We start from the raw sequence: 19,005 nt of genomic DNA on the forward strand, positions 1-19,005 counted from the left end.
TGCAGTGGGTCCAGGAGGAAAATTGAGACATGGGATATGGCTTGTGGTCCTTCTCCCCTTCTTCCCCCTCTTCCTTCTCTTTCTTCTTCTTCTTCTTCTCCCTCTTCCTCCTCCTCCTCCTTCTTCTTCTTCTTCTCTAACATTTATTCAAGCCTATTTTGTGTTACTTCCTTCATGTTCTTCTCGGCTTCCTCGTGTCTCTCCTATCTCCTTCTTTATCGTGTTTTGCTTCACATACCCTTCTTTCTTGTCCTCCTTTATTACTTCCTGATCTTCCTCTCCCTCCTGTCCCCCTCCAACACTCGTCTGTCCTCCTCCTTCATACCCTCGTCTTTCCCCAACACTTGTCCTCCTCCTCCACCTCCAACATTCTTCCTCCTCCAAAACTCGTCCTTCTCCTCCAACACTTGTACCGCTCCAACACTCGTTCTCCTCCTCACCCTCCCTCCCTCCCTGGTGGTAGTAGGAGGCCGCCACACCGCAGTTACCAGAGCTATTATCTCCTCTTAGCGGAGACTCTGAGAGCCCGGGGAGTCACCACCTTTATTTGTGTGTTTTACCGACGTCTCCCACACCCACAAATTCTTCTTTACTATCATGACGAGTGTCGCAGCGCTCTCTCCTCCACTCCATGGTCTGGTCCTGTGACTCATATCTGCCAGGGTGTGACAGCAGTTTTGGAAGCGTGTGAAAGGAGTTTTTTTTTTTTTGATGGGTAGCAAGGTGTGACAGGAATTTTTTGGGTGGAAGGTGACAAAGTGTGACAGAAGTTTTGGGAAGTGTGTGAAAGGAGTTTTGGATGAGTGGCAAGGTGTGAGATAGGATTTTTTTTTTTAAGGGTGGTAAAGTGTGAAAGGAGTTTTGGGAGGTGTGGCTCATGTTAGGGAGGGCAGAAAGGTGTGACAGGCGTTTTGGGATGTTGGCAGGGTGTGACATAATGTTGTAGGGAGGGTCGGAAGGGTATGACATAATGGTGTGTCATTCTAATCTGGAAGGTGTGACACGAGTCTTGCGAAAGTGGGAAAAGGGATGTGACGTCAGTTTTGAGAGAAAGAGAGGTCAAGGTGTGACATGATACCAGAGTGTGACATACCGTTAGAGGAAGGAAGAAGTTTGATCAAATTCTTAGAGGATGTGACACTTGTATGGCAGGGGGGATGTGACGAAATTTTGGGCGGAAGAACAGGGTGTGACATGCTACTGGCAAGACAGGAGGGAGAGAAAGGATGTGACTCATCTCTCGAAGGGTGTTAGCGGATGTGACACAAATATTAGGAATGGACGGAGTGTGGCACGGTAGTGGAGGATGAAACAAGGTGTGACACATGTATGGTGTTAGGTGGGAGACGGTGTGACATGATGTTAGAAGAACAGAGGAAGTGAGGTGTGACACGAATTTTGGGAAAGGGGGGGGGGTGAAAATGTGACACCAACAGTCTGGGAGATGTGACACTGACGTGACAGTGTGTAATACAAATCTTGGGAGGAGGCGATGATGTGACACGGTAAGGTGAAGGATGTGACACTATTTTTGAGGGGTTAGGGTAGTGTAATACGAGACAGGGATGTGGCACAAGGCTGGAAGGTTGGTTATGTGCACGACAAAAAAACTGGAAGCTGTGGCACGAGTTATGAGCTGTGTGTGTGTGTGTGTGTGTGTGTGTGTGTGTGTGTGTGTGTGTGTGTGTGTGTGTGTGTGTGTGTGTGTAAGAGAGAGAGAGAAAGTGTGACAATAGTCTGAGAAGAGGATGTGGTCTTATACCAGGAAGGAGGGGTGTGGCACGTTTCGTGAAGAGGAATGTGACAAGACTTTATTTATTTGAGGAGACAGGAGAGGAGGATGGGGACAGAAGGAGGGAGGCTGAGGAGAGAGAGAGAGAGAAATGAGGAAAAGGAAATGAGAGGGAATGGAAGAACAGGAAGAGATGGGGAGGAGGCGAAAGAGAGATGAGAAGAGAAAGGAGGGCATAGAGGAGGAGAGAGAGAGACATAGGTGGGGAGGGTGAGAGAGGAGGGGGAGTGGAGGCACTAGCAGCTATTAATTTACATTGTGTCATGTACAGGAGTGTTGGACTCTGAGGGTGGTGGAATCTCCTCCTCCTCCTCTCAGGTTCAATTCCTCCCCCCTTTCTCTCTTCCTCCCTCCAAACTGGACAATATCATTATATCATTTCCTCTCTTCTACCGTATTACCTTTCTGGCCACCTCGTCTCTTTTCAGGCAAATAACCTCTCTTTCCTAATGATCACCTCATATCACACACACACACACACACACACACATTGGCGTTTAGAGTTACTTACGGGATACGAAGAAGTCTATACTGATATACTGATAAACATATTTACAAAAAAAATAAAAAATATATTCTATCTATATTGTCTTACTCAGCTCAGGAATATGTGAGGCTGACGATAATTTTGATAATCGCTTCCATAAAATTTAAAAATAATTGTGAAATTATATACTCTAAAAATATTGATAATAAGGGATATATTTTTTCCTTTCCGAGTTACATAATGTTTTAAAATTATTCAACCAACTTAATGATAATTTACCCACGACATAAGAAAATTATCGTAAATATAAGATTTTTTTTTTGTGTGTGTTTGTGAATTAAGACAAGCGTTAAGGTCATTTTCACTGCCGTCATATTGTAATAATCTAAAAACGATGAAAAAAAAAATGATATGTAAATAAAGTTAATATTATTGTTACCGAAATAAGAAGAACCATCGAAAACATGCACATCATTTAGTGACGCCATAGTTGTGTGTGTGTGTGTGTGTGTGTGTGTGTGTGTGTGTGTAGCATTACCCTGTGTCTGTATATGTAAACTTACTAAAAATAAAACGCGAGTGTATACACAAACACACACACACAAGCAGCCAGTATCTCAAGCAACAGCCACCTCCGCCGTTTTAATCAAATATAGAAACTCGAGCCAAAATTGACATTCCCCAAACTTGTGTACAGTGCAGTGACTCTCCCGGCCAAACTTCCTGGCTTACATTATTCTTCCCTTAACTGTAGAACAAAAACAATAACAAAACACAAAACAATCACAAAAAAATAACAAATAAATCAAACTAGCTCACTTTAAAACCCTAATACGGTATTCAAAATGGTTCCAAAAATTACCCTTAAGACTTGGCTAGTGTAAAGAAACCGAATTAAACCTTAAACGTCAGAATTTTTATCAGAATTATAATTAAGAATTTAGATCAAGTATGAGGAGGATGTTAATTCTCTGCGGTAAACAAAAAAAAAAAGAATATCGTAAGAAAATGTGAGAATTCGTAAAGGTAAATATTTCTCACTTTCCTCTGGTGGTCTCTCAATATTTCCGGGGTTGTATCTTGCATCAGTTCCGAGGACCTTTATTTCAATAAGGTGTCGTTCTGATCTGTCGTCGCGTCGTGTTTATTTTTGCATTATCCTCTTGTGTGTCAGCGTGTAGAAGGGTCGTGCCTCCCACCCCCTTCGTCCCCTCCCCCTCCCCCCCAATCCCCATTCTTCCCTCCTACCCCTCACCCCTCACCTCTCCCGTCGTCGGTGTTGGTGTTATAAGATTCGAGATATCGTTGACTAGATCATGTTCCTGTCAACTGTTCCCTGTCAACTCGTCCCTGTCAACTCGTCCCTGTCAACTCGTCCCTGTCGTCACTTTCTTCAATACCTTTCATCGATTTGTTGTTGTTGTAAATAATAATTCTATCTTCCTTAAATAATTAAACTTAACCTTTGAAGCTGTCGTGTTTCTCTGTCTGTCTGTCTGTCATGCAAATTAGACTTTACAACAACAACAACAATAATAACAATAATAATAATAATAATAATAATAATAATAATAATAATAATAATAATAATAATAATAATAATAATAATAACAATAATAACAATAAATACCGTCTTGAAATTTCGTTATTAAAAAAAAATCGTGACCATCCAAGAATGTTATTATTTATTTTATCAAGAATTCGTCATTTCTATCGATACTTTCTTCATTATTTATTATCAATTTCTCATTGTCTTTATCACTGTGTCGGGTTTATGTTCTTAAATTTATCACTTTTTAAATATTTGATCGCCTTTTTCTTGTTCTTCTTCAATTATTATCTATCTCTCGTCTTTCTTTTTATGTTTTAAGCTATTTTATAATCTCTCTCTCTCTCTCTCTCTCTCTCTCTCTCTCTCTCTCTCTCTCTCTCTCTAGACATATTTCCAAAGTTATTCTATTTTTTATATTATTTTTATCTTCGTATCTTTATTTTACTCTTATTACTCCTATCTCTCTACAACTATCTTTCGTATCTCTCTATCTTTATTTTTCTTCCTATCTTTGTCTTCCTATATCTCTGTCTTCCTCTTTCTCTCTTCCTTGCTTTATCTTCGTCTATATATTCTACGCCTTCGGTATTTCAGCCAGTCGGATTTTCATATATCTCAAAGGTCTCTCAATATTATCTCTCTATCTCTCTTCTCTTTCTCATTCTTTCTCGTTTCTTTTTATCACATTATTTTATTTTCATTTGTCGTTCATTCTCTCCTTCTCAGTCTCCTTCTCCTTGTGTTATTCTCAATCTTTTCGTCAATTCTCTCTCCTATTTTTCTCTCTATCTTCTCTTATTCTCGTCCATTCTCTTCTATTTCCCTTACATCCCTCTTTTATCTCATTCTCTATCATCTCTTAATTCTTCTCCGTTCTCTTCCATTTCCCTTTTATCCTTCACTGTGTGTTATTCACTTCCTTTTATCAATTCTTGGTTTATTTACAAACCCCGATAGAGAACCTATCAAATTCAGCCTAATACCACAAGAACGCCATGACCTATGTATGTATGTATGTATGTATGTATGTATGTATGTATGTATGTATGTATGTATGTATGTATGTATGTATGTATGTATGTATTATTATTATTATTGTCATTATCTTCCATTATTCTTTCTATTCATTCTATTGTCATTTTGTTGTGTCTATTATCATCAGCGTTTATTTCTATTCCTTCTTTATTGATGTTGTGTCCCGTGTTTTTATCCGTATTCATGTTGTTATTTTATTAAGTACTGAATTTATTTATGTTTTTATTTGTCTTATTCATATCAGTAGTTTTATTCTTTTAATATTTTTTACTGGTACTTTAAATGGTACTTTCACTAGACTTTCTTTTGTGATTTTTGGGTACTTTCACTAGACTTTCTTTTGTGATTTTTGGATACTTTCACTAGACTTTCTTTGGTGATTTTTGGGTACTTTCACTAGACTTTCTTTTGTGATTTTTGGGTACTTTCACGAGACTTTCTTTTGTGATTTTTGGGTACTTTCACTAGACTTTCTTTTGTGATTTTTTGGGTACTTTCACTCGACTTCATTTTGTAATGTTTTTGTACTTTCACTGACTTTTTTCGCAATATTGATACTCTTACAAAATTTTCACCTTTCATCGCTATTTTAATATTCTTCCCTCGTTACTTTAAGTGCTCAATTATTACTATTTTTATTATTATTGTCTTTAACTACACATTTATCCATTCATCCCTAATTTTATTCAATATTCTCATTAATTCCTCTTTTATTCTGTCTCTCCTCTCATTCCATCATCAAATTCTCTTTCTATTCTTCTCTTATTGATTCTTATTCTCTTTTTGTTTATATATTAATCTATTCATCTATTTCTTAATTATCCTCTACTCTTCCTTTATCCTTTCATCCCCTTTATCGGCCATTCTGTCACCTTCCATCTTTATTTACGTTTAATGTGTCTTTTTTATTCTCCTCACTATCGTCTTTATGATAATTATCTCTCTCTCTCTCTCTCTCTCTCTCTCTCTCTCTCTCTCTCTCCCCCTGTTCTATCGTTTATTGAAAAAAAATCTCCCCCCCTTATTATCTTCGGTCAGCATTAATTCGGTCATAACACTGGGTTATTGGTCAGTACCCGCGCCGCTGCTACCATGAAACAGTACTACCATGAAACAGTACTACCATGCAACAGTACTACCATGAAACAGTACTACCATAGTCAGTGTCAGTACCATAATCAGTCCCCAGGTTCGCTATATACAACTGTTACCATAATATTACCATGATTCTATTGCAATGGTTAGTCGTAGATTTCATTCCATACAGTTACTACCATGGCCCTTCTACCATGCAAGTGTACAGTAGTATGGTGACGATTGTGATAGTGTTTTACGCCTCTAGTGCCATACCATACTCCCATACCATACAGAGAGAGAGATAAGAAGCTTCACTTAGCAAAACCCAGAGATAGATAGATATAGTAGACAGATAGATAGACAGATACAGACAGATAGATAAAACATGAACCTACACAAATTACACATAGGTATCACTCAGTAAACCTCTATAGATAAGTTGGATTAATGCAGAGTGATTAGTTGTAGCCCAGTTATCAAGGTTATTTTTCGCGGGAATTCGGAATAAATTGTACGTTTGGAAATGGGGGAGAGGGGAAGGGGATAGGGAGGGAAGGGAGGGAAGGGGATAGGCATGGGAAGGGGATAGGGATGGGAGGGGAGGAGACGGGAGGGGAAGAATTGCCTTTTTTTTATAGTTATTTATGGATTTCAGATTTTTTTTTATTTTTAGAAATGGAATCGGATTTGTTAATGGTTGTCTACCGATTTGCTTGAATTTTCTGCTTATTTTTTTTAGGTATATACCACTCATTTCCTCCCTCTCTCCCTCTCATTTAACAGTCTTCCCACTCACAATCGTTTCCATTCCCCACCCCCCCCACACATCTACTCACTCCCTACCTCTCACTTTCTCTATCCCATCCCCCTCACCCCACTCCACACCACTCAGTCCCTCTCCCATTCCCACTCACTCATCACCCCTCCCCCTAACTCCACACCACTCTCCCCACCTCACTCCACATCACTCCCTCCCCACCCCACCCACTCCATACCACTCCCACTCACTCATCATCCCTCTCACAATATTACACGGTGACGTTGACACACCCGACGTGTATTGAATATTACTGCTTAACATACCACTACCACCACGCTCATACAGGAGGCATCTGAGGGAGCATAGAGAGGCATAAAGGAGCATAGGGAGGCATAAAGGAGCATATGAAGGGGAGACAGAAAGGATATAACGGGAGATATATTATGAGGCGTCTATATAATCGTATCTACAGTAAATAAATCAATTATGAGGCGAAATATAGCTCATGTGGAGAGAAGTTTAGGGGGAATATAGTCTTTTAAGGGAGAATATAGAGTGTATACGGGAAATATAGAATATATAAAGGGGATATATAACTTATTGAGGACAGGTGTGTGTGTGTGTGTGTGTGTGTGTGTGTGTGTGTGTGTGTACGAACCAGGTAAAAGCGACACAGGAAATGAGGAGAAGGACGAAGGTATCAAAGCCACGTCACCCTTCACCCTTAAACTGCCATGTTGTAGAGGTGGTGAGAAAGGTTTACCCTCCCTACCTCCCTTTCTCCCTTCCACTTTCCCTCCCTTCCTCCTTCACTATATCACCTCTTTCTCCCCCACCCTCTTCTTTCCGCCCTGCATCCCTCCCTCTTTCCTTCTACCTATTTCTTTTTCCTTCCCTATTTCCCTTCCTACATGCCTCCCTCTCTCTTACCCTCTTCCCTTCCTTCCTCTCTTTCACCTTCCTTCCCATCCTCTCTCTCTTTTCCCCTTCTCTCTCCCCATTCCTCTCTTCCCTCTCCCTTCACCCCCTCTCTCTCTCCTTTCCCCTCTTCCTTCTACCTTCCCCTCCCTCCTCCCCCTTCCATAAACTGGCTTCGTTAGTTTCCCCTGTCTCTCTGGGGAAAGGGACACTCCTCCCCTTCCTTTCCCTCCCATAAGTGGAAAGAGAGAGAGAGAGAGAGAGAGAGAGAGAGAGAGAGAGAGAGAGAGAGTACAGCCGATAGTTTTTATAAAAATTCTTGTAATGGACTTTAAATCGCCCGATATCGTTGGCGAAAAATCGGTTTGTGAAATGGTACGCGATTTGAGATCTCAATAATCAACATGAAATAAACCGATATCATTTAAAAATTTTGTAACTGGTCTAAAAATAACTTGATATCGCCTGTAATGATCAGAGATATCTTTACAGGTGTTCAGATCGCTGTAATCGGTAACGTATTAGCCGATATCACGAGCGAAAACTGTTATAATCGGCTTAAGATCAACCGATATCAAAGGTAGAAAATCTCACAATCTTTAACTAAATTATCGGCTCATGGTATTGTTGTCGGCAGTCAAATTTCAACCGATATCGCAAAATAAAATTTCCGTAATACACTTCCAATTGGTTATCGGCTTGAGATAACAGTACAACAGATATCACAGCTGGAAACTATCGTAATTAAACTCCGACTAGATATCGGCTAGTGATATAGCTACCGATTTAATACCGAATAATAGACATCACCTTCACCGATATCATAGACGTAAAGAAAAAGACATAATGAACCCGATATCGGCGGTAAATATTGTCATTGACATCAGACCACCCGATATCGCAGCGTAAACAAAAAAAATCGTAATCCAGCCAATATCGGCAAGAAACAACATCAGACCAGCCGATCTCACAGGCCTAACTAACCTAATCAACCCGATATTGGCAATGCATAAAATCGGATAAAAGGCAAACTAATTATCGAACCTCGGGTGTTTTATCGGCTCTCCTTCCCTTCCTCTTTACGCTATTTTTATTTATTTGTATATATTCCACCATCATCGTCTCTATCTAAACCTTACTATCATCACGTTCTCCTAGTCTCTCCTCTTCTATCTGTCCCATACGCATTATTACGCATTATTCATTTTACCTCTTCATATACGCCCGTTACGCTCAATTGGGGTTTTCAGGCAGCGGTCGTGAATGGCGTATGAATGAAGGATATGATGGGAATGGTGTTTATGTTTTGTTATTCAATTTTCTAAAGTGTGAATAATAATAATAGTGAGTTGATGGTATTATTATTATTATTATTATTATTGTTATTATTATTGTTATTATTATTATTATTATTATTGTTATTATTATTATTATTATTATTATTATTTTTATTATTATTATTATCGTAATTATTATTGTTGTTGTTATTATTTGGGGTCAGTTATGCTTTTGTTGGTTGTGTTTAATATTTATTTGTTTGTTTGTTTTTAGAGCCAAATTAGACCAATTAAAGCTAATTAACGTATCTTTACCTAATCTTAACTACCCTAAATTAACCTAACCCAACCAAACGTAACACAAATCACCTGAACAACAACATTCCGATATCGTTAAGGTGAACCACTCTATTTAATTACCTGTATCCAAGCTAATTAATTACCATCTTTATTTGTTATTCAATTAATCCCAATTTAGACCTTAACACACTAATTACACCTAATTCAAAGACAAAATAAATATATAATCACAGGATAAATTAAATCTTCGGAAATTGTATTGGACGGGGAAATTCTAGCACTTTAATGACCCGGGTGCTGACTGACACTCTCCTTTATCCCAGAGTGTCGAAATTCCCATGACTTGTATGAGTTTTGGACCTTAGTGACACTCGTATATCTTTAAGCCTTTGACAGTGAGTGATTATAAAGAAACTGACTTATGATTAATTTTGGGGGGAATTATTATTATTATTATTATTATTATTATTATTATTATTATTATTATTATTATTATTATTATTATTATTCGTAAGTAGATTAATAAAAGTTGTATTTAATATTTGATTATATTTTTCAAATTAAATGTAAAATATTTAATAATTCTTCATTTTTTTATAATCATCGTCCTTTAAAATGCCAAATAATCACAAAATACTTTTTTTGAAATAATTTACGATATAAACTTAACAATAATTTTTCGGTTTTTATAGTTTTCCAAAATACAAAATAATCCCAATTATTGAGGAATTATTTTTTTCTCTTTTATTTACACAAAGGGAAACAAGTGAAAGGCAATAAAACTAATATAATAATCCCGATAATTCGAAAATTAACTCGTTTTTATATCATTATTTAAGAAAAATAAAAATGATATTATAGAAAAAAATTACATACAAGAAAATAACATCAGTAATTTTATTCACTTATTAAAATAAAGTTATTAAAAACTCATAAAGTCCTGTCATAAGAAATATTTCCTCCTTGTTAATCTTAATTTACAAAGAACAAAATTTAATAATAATAATAATAATAATAATAATAATAATAATAATAATAACAATAATAATAATAATAATAATAATAATAATAATAATAATAATAATAATAATAATAATATTTTTATTATTAATTACATCAAAATCCCAAAATTAAAACCCAATATCTTTCATTATTAATTAAAAATAACATGACACACAAACCCACAAAAAATAATCCCATTAAAAAACAAAAATAAAAACCATATTATCTTCCATTAAAAAAAAATAATTAAATAAAAAATAAAACAATAAAATCACATGACCCAAAATCACCACACACACAAAATCCCAATATAGAAAAAAAAATCACTTCCTCTATATTTTTTTCTCACAGGACGAGCGAGACAAAAATACACAATATAAATCACTCATAATGTGGACTCCCTGCCAAACCGTTTTTCCTCTCTCTCTCTATCCCTCTGTCACCATAAATTCCCCGCCTGTTATTGATATCCAATTTCCAATTACGATTTATATTCTCTGAGTGTCTGTCTATGTCTGTCTGTCCTTCAGTGGCAGGGCAGGGGGGGGGGGGGTACGATGGCTGATGAATGCGTAATAGAGTTGACTATCATATTGAGAATTGAAATCTTTGGTTAAGTGAAATGTTAATATAATCTGATTATATTTTTATACTACTACTACTACTAAACAACAACAGGAACAACAACTACAGTACTACTACTACTTCTACTACTATACTACTACTACTATACTACTACTACTACTTCTGCTACTACTACTACTACTACTACTAAACAACAACAACCTCTGTAGCATCACATCAGGTAACAACCTTAATTATAGCGCTAATCACTACTCTAGTACTTAATTCTACTTACAATAACAGTTGTCACCACCATCACCATCGTCACTATCTTTACCATCACCATCACTACCACCATCACCATCATCACTATCACCATCACTAACACCATCACCATCATCACCATCACCATCACCACCACACCATCACCATCATCACTATCACCATCATCACCACCATCACCATCATCACTATCACCATCAATACCACCATCAAATTAATCAATACTATCACCATCACTACCACCATCACCATCATCACTATCAACAATTATCACTACACACCACTCCATCATCATCACCACTATCACTATCACCACCCCATCACTCATCTCTATCATCACCATGGTAACGCACAAACCAACACCCATTAAATCGGAACAAAACAACATTCATAACAAAGATGGTGGAGAGGGAGAAGGAGGGAGGAAGAGAGAGAGGAAGAGGGAGGGAGAGAGAAGGGGATGAAAGAGGGGAGGGCAATAAAGTAATGTTGAAAGAAGTATAAATAAACTCCACTTTACCCCTGAGTGACTTCAATTGCCCTCCCCACCTCATTACCACACTCACTTAATGGTACAATGAATTAATTACAGCTTGTAAATGACTGATTCCCGATACTCATTATCTAACTCTATTTAGTGAGGAAAGTCAGGTAACCCCCCCCCCCCCTTATACGACCCCTGGATACCCGCTGATATTATCTTAATGTTTTGTGTTTAAGTTAATTTGCTCCCCGTCGGGCTGTTTGGGGCAAGACAAGTGTATTCATTTCCTTTAACTGACGACGTCTTTCAGTCGCTCGTAATCCAACACCAACAGCTATGTGACTGACGTAATAACATGTTCATCTGAAGAACTTAATAATAAATGGTTGTGTGGAAAGGTTGTAGTGAACAATAACACTGAACACAACTGTTCACTGGTGATGACAGCAGCAGCGTCAGAATGGTGGAGCCGCTGGTAGGTCCTCCAGTACCCGTGTGAGAGTCAACACAATAAACACTGAGAAAGAGAAATAAACAGAGAGACAAGTGAGACAGATAAAGAGACAATGGTGTCGTCTCTCGGCTTCCGTCAACCACCACGACCACCACACCGCCACCACACCACCTCCCTCACCACCACAACCTCGCCATCACCAACACAAGTGACTCGAGCCAACAGTTCTGTAGCCCACCACAGCCACCAGCGCCGTCCCCGCCCTGCCGGTCTCACCACGTGGCACCTCGCCGGTGATTTGAACACACCTGTGGAGGAGCCCCTTACCACCGCCACCGCCGCGCCCGTCTGTTCCTGCCGCGGGTGGTGGGTCTCCTATATGCGGTGCATGGAGGACCCACTCAGCAGGAGGTGTAGGGGCGGCAGCAGCAGGAGGCTAGTAGGGGCATCCAGCGGTGAGGACTATAGCAGAAAGGAGGAGGGAGGAGGACTCAGGTCAGTGTGGTGGTGGTTGAGGGATACACCAGGTACAGGGAGGATGATCCACCTGTGTATGCTGGTCTTCTGCTCGTTCCTCACCGTGTCTACCTGCACAGGTAAGTCACTTCTTCACCTTTAGTCACAATGTTGGATGAATGAACGTACTGATACTGTTAGCCATTAAGAGTTATGACTCAACCATTATAGTTACAAGTCTCTGTTGTGAGACGTAGACAGGGAGACCTTGATGATCCTAAACGCCCTCACCCTCTTATCTAGAACGCCCTAATAGGTGTTCTACCCATTAGATAACAGAATAGAATCATTAAAATAGGAATCTCCATCGTCGTATAAGCAAAACATTATACTAGAAGTGTTCACCTTCTTACCTAAAATACATGAACGTCCTAATGGTGGTTCTAGTCATTAAGTAACTGGTGCTACCCATTAGCTAGACGACTCCCTCCTAACCCGCAGGAGGTGAGACGCCCTTAACGGTGACTCTAGCGGCCATTAAGATAATAGAATCAAACATGTTACTGGGATTCAGATTGATGCCATAGAGGGAGATATAGTTTGACGAGAGTGGAACCCTTGAGTGGGACCCCGAGAGAGATTTTTGAGCGAGATCTTTGAGTGTGACTTCTGAATAAGGCAAGTGATTAAGACCCTTTCAGGAAGACATTTAAATGGAACCTTTGAGTATCACCCCTTGAGTGGGACCTTTGAGTGGGTTCTGCTTAATACCTCTCCACCACGACGCACAACAGATGATGGTGGCTGTCATTGGGCGGGAAACAAAACCGGGGCATACAGAGCGCCTTGGGGGGTAGTGCTCGCGAGGCAGCTAATGATCATAGGTCAGTGCCAATGGGTATAATGCAATAATCTGTAAGCTATAAAAAGCTAACACAGCGTTTTTCTAGCGTTCTTGGAGAATAAAAGTATAAAAAAGCTAATAATGTTAACTTGTTCTAAAAAAAGTTAAACAAAGTCCACACTGTCTCTCTGTTCTTCTGGGAAAAAAACTAAAAATACAAATCTAATTTTTGTCTAGTTGGAAACCGACGATTAGCTTAAATAGCACAGTTTAAATTTCCTGTATTGGTAACTCATGAAAGCTCTCGTCAAACAAGGAGGCCATTGTTCAGTTCATATCAAAGGCTTATTGAACATTGTTGTAATCTGTTGTGAATCTAGACACGTGTTGAACATTTTGCATTTTGTATTTATATATTACCGGCGTGTTTTTCATTTACTGTAATAAATACCATATCAGAACATTTTCTATAATTTATATTGAGTATTAAAGACATGTTAAAACATTCTGTAATTCGTCTTATAAAAAGTTCTGGACGATTCTGTGACTAGTTCTATATTCCAAACATTAAAAAATTTCTATATGCTATACTCGGTCTCTATAACACCGTAAATTTTGTAACTCTTCAGCATTATCATCAACCACTGTCTCACTATTAGAGGGAGAATCACTGACCACTCTATGTCACCATTTACTTGTACCTGATAGTTGAGGTGTACTGCTGCTGGTGGTGGTGGTGATGGTCAGGTTCTCTTGTTGTTCTCCTTAGGTTCTATCTCAAGTTTCCCGCCATTTGAGGGAGAAATATGCTTGTTACCTTAATTATCTTGTTGTCATTATACGGTGGGACAGGTCGCGTGTCATTTGGTCAGTTTGTTGACATTTCTGCGTAATTAATTAACTGCGAAAAGAGTAAACTCGGGCCTTTGAGAGCCCGGCCTCAGATGGAACCCGGCCTCTAGGACCTAAGAGAACCCAGCCTGTAGGACCTAAGAGAATCCGGCCTCTAGAACCTAGGAGAACCCGGCCTCAGATAGAACCCGGTTAACGTTATAGACATCAAACTGAGGAGTTTCTTGGTGAGGTAAGACGACCTAAGGAACAGGGAGTCACGGGTCAGAGCAGAGCAACACACACACAGGCAACACTAACAACATACCAACACACACACAGGCAACACTAACAACATACCAACACACACACAGGCAACACTAACAACATACCAACACACACACAGGCAACACTAACAACATACCAACACACACACAGGCAACACTAACAACATACCAACACACACACAGGCAACACTAACAACATACCAACACACACACAGGCAACACTAACAACATACCAACACACACACAGGCAACACTAACAACATACCAACACACAGTAGTAAAGTGAACCTTCCTGTCAGAAACACACACGGACAGTTATAGGGTTACAGTAACAATTTATTTGATTACAATCACTCTACGAAATTCTGCCTCAAAAATGAGCTTTTCCGTACCAAAGAGAGAGCGGCGGCGGCCTCCCTCTATCAGCCACTGGCGTCATAAATATACGGCACAGACACACAAGGTTTAATAAAACGTTTTCATTGTAATATTGAATCAATCATAATGTCACTTTGAACGTAATTGATTTCAATTTCAATTACATTAGTGGTAGTCGATTACAGTCACTCAGCAATTACCAGAAAACTTGTAATTAATTCGAACTTAACCAGCCTTTGACCCCAATGACCCAGCCTAACCTAACCTTTGCTGACCTAAGCTATCTTAACCTAACCTAACTTAATAAAAGAGTAAATATATTTGTAAATGTTAAAAAAAAAAGTATAGAGATGGAAATGTAAAAAACGCAAATGAATTTGTTCACTTTTGATGTTTAGGGAATTATGTAAAACTATTTTAGAGTGACACAGAAAAACACAGCGACCAAGTGACCTCAAACAGGTTTATGTTCTCTGTGACTGTGCATATATATATATATATATATATATATATATATATATATATATATATATATATATATATATATATATATATATATATATATATATATATATATATATATATAACAGACAATCTCATTAATAGGCAAGTAAACAACAAACACAGTAGTGAATTAATCACAAATTATCTCACAAACAAACACACAGATAAACACAAAACAAAATATTCTCGTAAGTTCAAAGACATTTGAGACAGTTTCGTCTAGTGTTTCTTTACGAATAAACTGGGATTTATTGTAAGGTTAGTTCTCACACTGTATGTTATCCCAAGAGCCGAAACAAAATGAGTACAGCATCTGATTCAGTGACTCAACTCTATTATTTAATTATCTATTCATTCACTGATCTAGTTATCTATACAATTCAATCCTTTCGTGATATGATCCTTGATGTGATTGGGTAAAGTATATCATCACTTTACGACACCAGATTAGCTAATCCCGCGCTCCTTTTAACCAATAATCAGAGAGGAAACATTCTGAAGCTTCGAAACAACGTGGTCGAAACTTCAAGCTCACTACTTACGACCCTTTTCCCCTGGGTATCAGTGGGGGCGGAGCAGATCATCCCTATTTGTTCTCTGATTGGCTGGCGAAATAAGGTCGAATGCCTCACCTAACTCCGAAAGTTATTTAATCTAGAATATTCTGAGTACATGTTGTGTTTAGTTGGTAACGAGAAGTTGGTGGGTTGAAATATTAACGATGTTCGAACACAAGTTGTCTTATTGGTGCTCAAGGCGTGGTTCTAAGCTCCGCCCACTCCTGCCCACCAGCCAATAGACAGTGAGACTCCGCCCACAATAGACAGTGAGACTCCGCCCACCGATTGCCCAAAGGCGGAACTTGGACAAGAGATAAATAAACGAAGAAATTAAATGACATAATAATAATAATAAAAATAATAATAATAATAATAATAATAATAATAATAATAATAATAATAATAGACACCGACGATAAGATAATTGAAAGTTACAGATTAATTATAGTTACAACGCGGATTTCTTTAATAAATTTAGGGGATTAATTTCATCATATCTAATTAACCGTAAAATCCCAAACGGTGAATGTCTCTTAAATCCAGTTGTAAAATCTAGATTAATCACTTATTCAGAGTGTAGAATTTAACATAACTGATTAATCCCGATTATGGTGGCAAATTTCTTAATAAAGTTAATCGGGTTAAATCCACCTGACGGATTTAGATGTCATAATTTAAGCTTTTCATTAATACAAAAATATACAGTTAAACTCGCTGATTAATGAAGATTCCTTGATAAATCCGTCAAATAAATCCAACTCCCTCCATAAAATCCCTCACACGGGTTATAACAGGTGGTCGGATTAATTCCTACCACCCAATTGTTTGATTAATCCTGGCTTTTAAATCGCCAGTCTTAACTAATCCCCAAAGGCCTGGGACTAATCACCATTCAGTACCCCAACGACCCTACTTAATTGGCCTCTCTATTACTGAAGGTAAATAGGGAAATTGGTGATGTTTTCGGCGTGGGTCCAAACAAGAGCGGTGATTGGCCAATAGGGGATCTGAACCATGTGTGTATGAATGTATATATAATTTTGGTGTAATAATTCGGTATTGGTTGATTATTTGACTAGATAATTATTTACTTGTTATTATTATTATTATTATTATTATTATTATTATTATTATTATTATTATTATTATTGTTGTAGTTGTTGTAGTTGTTATTATCAGTATTATTCTTGTTGTTATTATTATTATATTATTACTATTATCATTATTATTATCAAACCACGTAAATTAACCTAATGATCAATATAAAACAACAACAACAACAACAACAACACACACTAAACTAAACATCATAAACGAAAACCAAAATAAATAAAATAATTGACAACAGCTGAACGATACATTCCCACATCTATGATCTAATTCCCTCGTTAACTATTCATTTGTCTCCTCGTTTCGTCCATTTCCCACATCACTCTGGCCAATGGGAACTTTATCCTGTGTGTAGTTGGACGGGAATTAATATCTAATTTCTAATAGCGGTGTAACAATACCTGTTGTTTTACCTGTACTAACAAAATGGATTATGTTACTGCTATTGTTAAACTGATGCACGACTTTTTGCTATTGGGGATGACGGTGCTATTAATGTACTAGTAATTAATGATGATCATAGTGAAAATTAATATTGATGATGATGATAATAATAATAATAGTAAAAATAATGTTAATGATACTACTATTACTACTACTACTTCTACTACTACTACTAATAATGTGATAATGAAAATACTACTACTACTACTGCTACTACTATAACAACAACAACAACAACAACAACAACAACTACTACTACTACTACTACTACAGGTACAACAAAAACAACAACAACTAATAAACCAAATATAAACCCAACCACATAAACCAAATCATTAAAACCTAAACAAACACTAAATAACCACAAACTGATGAAAAACCCAATGAATGAAAAATGAATAGTGATTAATGATAAGTAATTCATGTGTGTGTGTGTGTGTGTGTGTGTGTGTGTGTGTGTGTGGGTGTGTGTGTGTGTGTGTGTGGGTGTGTGTGTGTGTGTGTGTGTGTGTGCCTTCCTTTAAATCCTTTCCTTCTTCTCTCTCTCTCCCTAATCACCATTTATCACATTAAAAAACTGTATTAAAAGAATAAAAACTTAAAAAAAAAGACAAATTATCTATGAAAAAAAAAAAATCCATGCCATCAAAAACTCACTCCCCCCCCCTCAAAAAATATTAAGATTCAAGCAAACATGAAGGCTTAACATCCACCTGTGTACGGTATTGGTTTCCGAATTCTACACACACATGACTTTGATGTCTCCATGAGCTTTATTATCAGTAGTCTTTTTCTCTTTTAAATTTACCTGAAATATTGATTGATATGTTTATTAATGAGAATTCTATCATCATTTTCTGCGGTAGACTGACTGACGACTGACACACACACACACACACACACACACACACACACACATATTATCTCCTGTGTTATTCTTACTCGTGTTTACCTCGGGCAATCTGACGTCACTTTGTTTACATTTCTGCTCCGTGATGTCATATTTTATCTATATTTCTGCTTTGTGACGTCTTCAGTTGTGTTCTGTGACGTCATGACCTATTTTACCGTTTAGCCATCTTGCTTTGTTTACATTTCCACGTTATGGCATTACCTTTTTCCTCCGTTATGTAATTATCTGTACAAATTTACGTAGGTCTTCAGGGGCATTTGGGGGCGGGCGGGACAGGGCAAGGCTTGGGGAGTATAATGGGTGGGGCTTAGAGAAAAAAAGAGGCGGAGCTTGGAGGATATAAGGGGCGGGCTTAGGTGGTGCAAGGGATAAGGCTTGGAAGATACAAAGGGCGGGGCTTAGAAGGTATAAGGGGCGAGGTTTGGAGAATATAAGTGAAATAGCTTGTAGGGTATAAAGGGCAGAGCCTGGAGAATATAAGGGCGGGCTTACGGGGTGCAAGGGACGAGGCTTAAAGGCTGTAAGGGGGCGGGGCTTGGAGGGTGTAAAGGGGCGGGACTTGGAGGCTATAAGGGGGTGGGGCCTGGGAGTTGAAAGTTGCCAGTGATCTCTTGCAAGAAAAAATACACCGCTTCCTTCAAAAGAAAAAGAGAATACTTTTGTTGTATACAAGTCTCCCCTCGACTATATTGTA

The 19,005-nt window shown here is 38.0% G+C and overlaps 1 protein-coding gene across 1 annotated transcript in view; it reads left to right on the forward strand.

Moving 5' to 3' along the window:
- LOC121854556 (lachesin-like) overlaps positions 1-19,005 on the forward strand; it is a 153,505-nt gene that overhangs the window by 619 nt on the left and 133,881 nt on the right. The window contains 1 exon segment of the mRNA XM_042349234.1: positions 11,841-12,580. Coding sequence (XP_042205168.1) covers positions 12,523-12,580 — 58 coding nt within the window. The 5' untranslated portion in view covers positions 11,841-12,522.

The sequence above is a fragment of the Homarus americanus genome, unplaced genomic scaffold, assembly GCF_018991925.1.
Source record: "Homarus americanus isolate GMGI-L3 unplaced genomic scaffold, GMGI_Hamer_2.0 scaffold2548, whole genome shotgun sequence".
Taxonomy (NCBI): Eukaryota; Metazoa; Arthropoda; class Malacostraca; order Decapoda; family Nephropidae; genus Homarus; species Homarus americanus.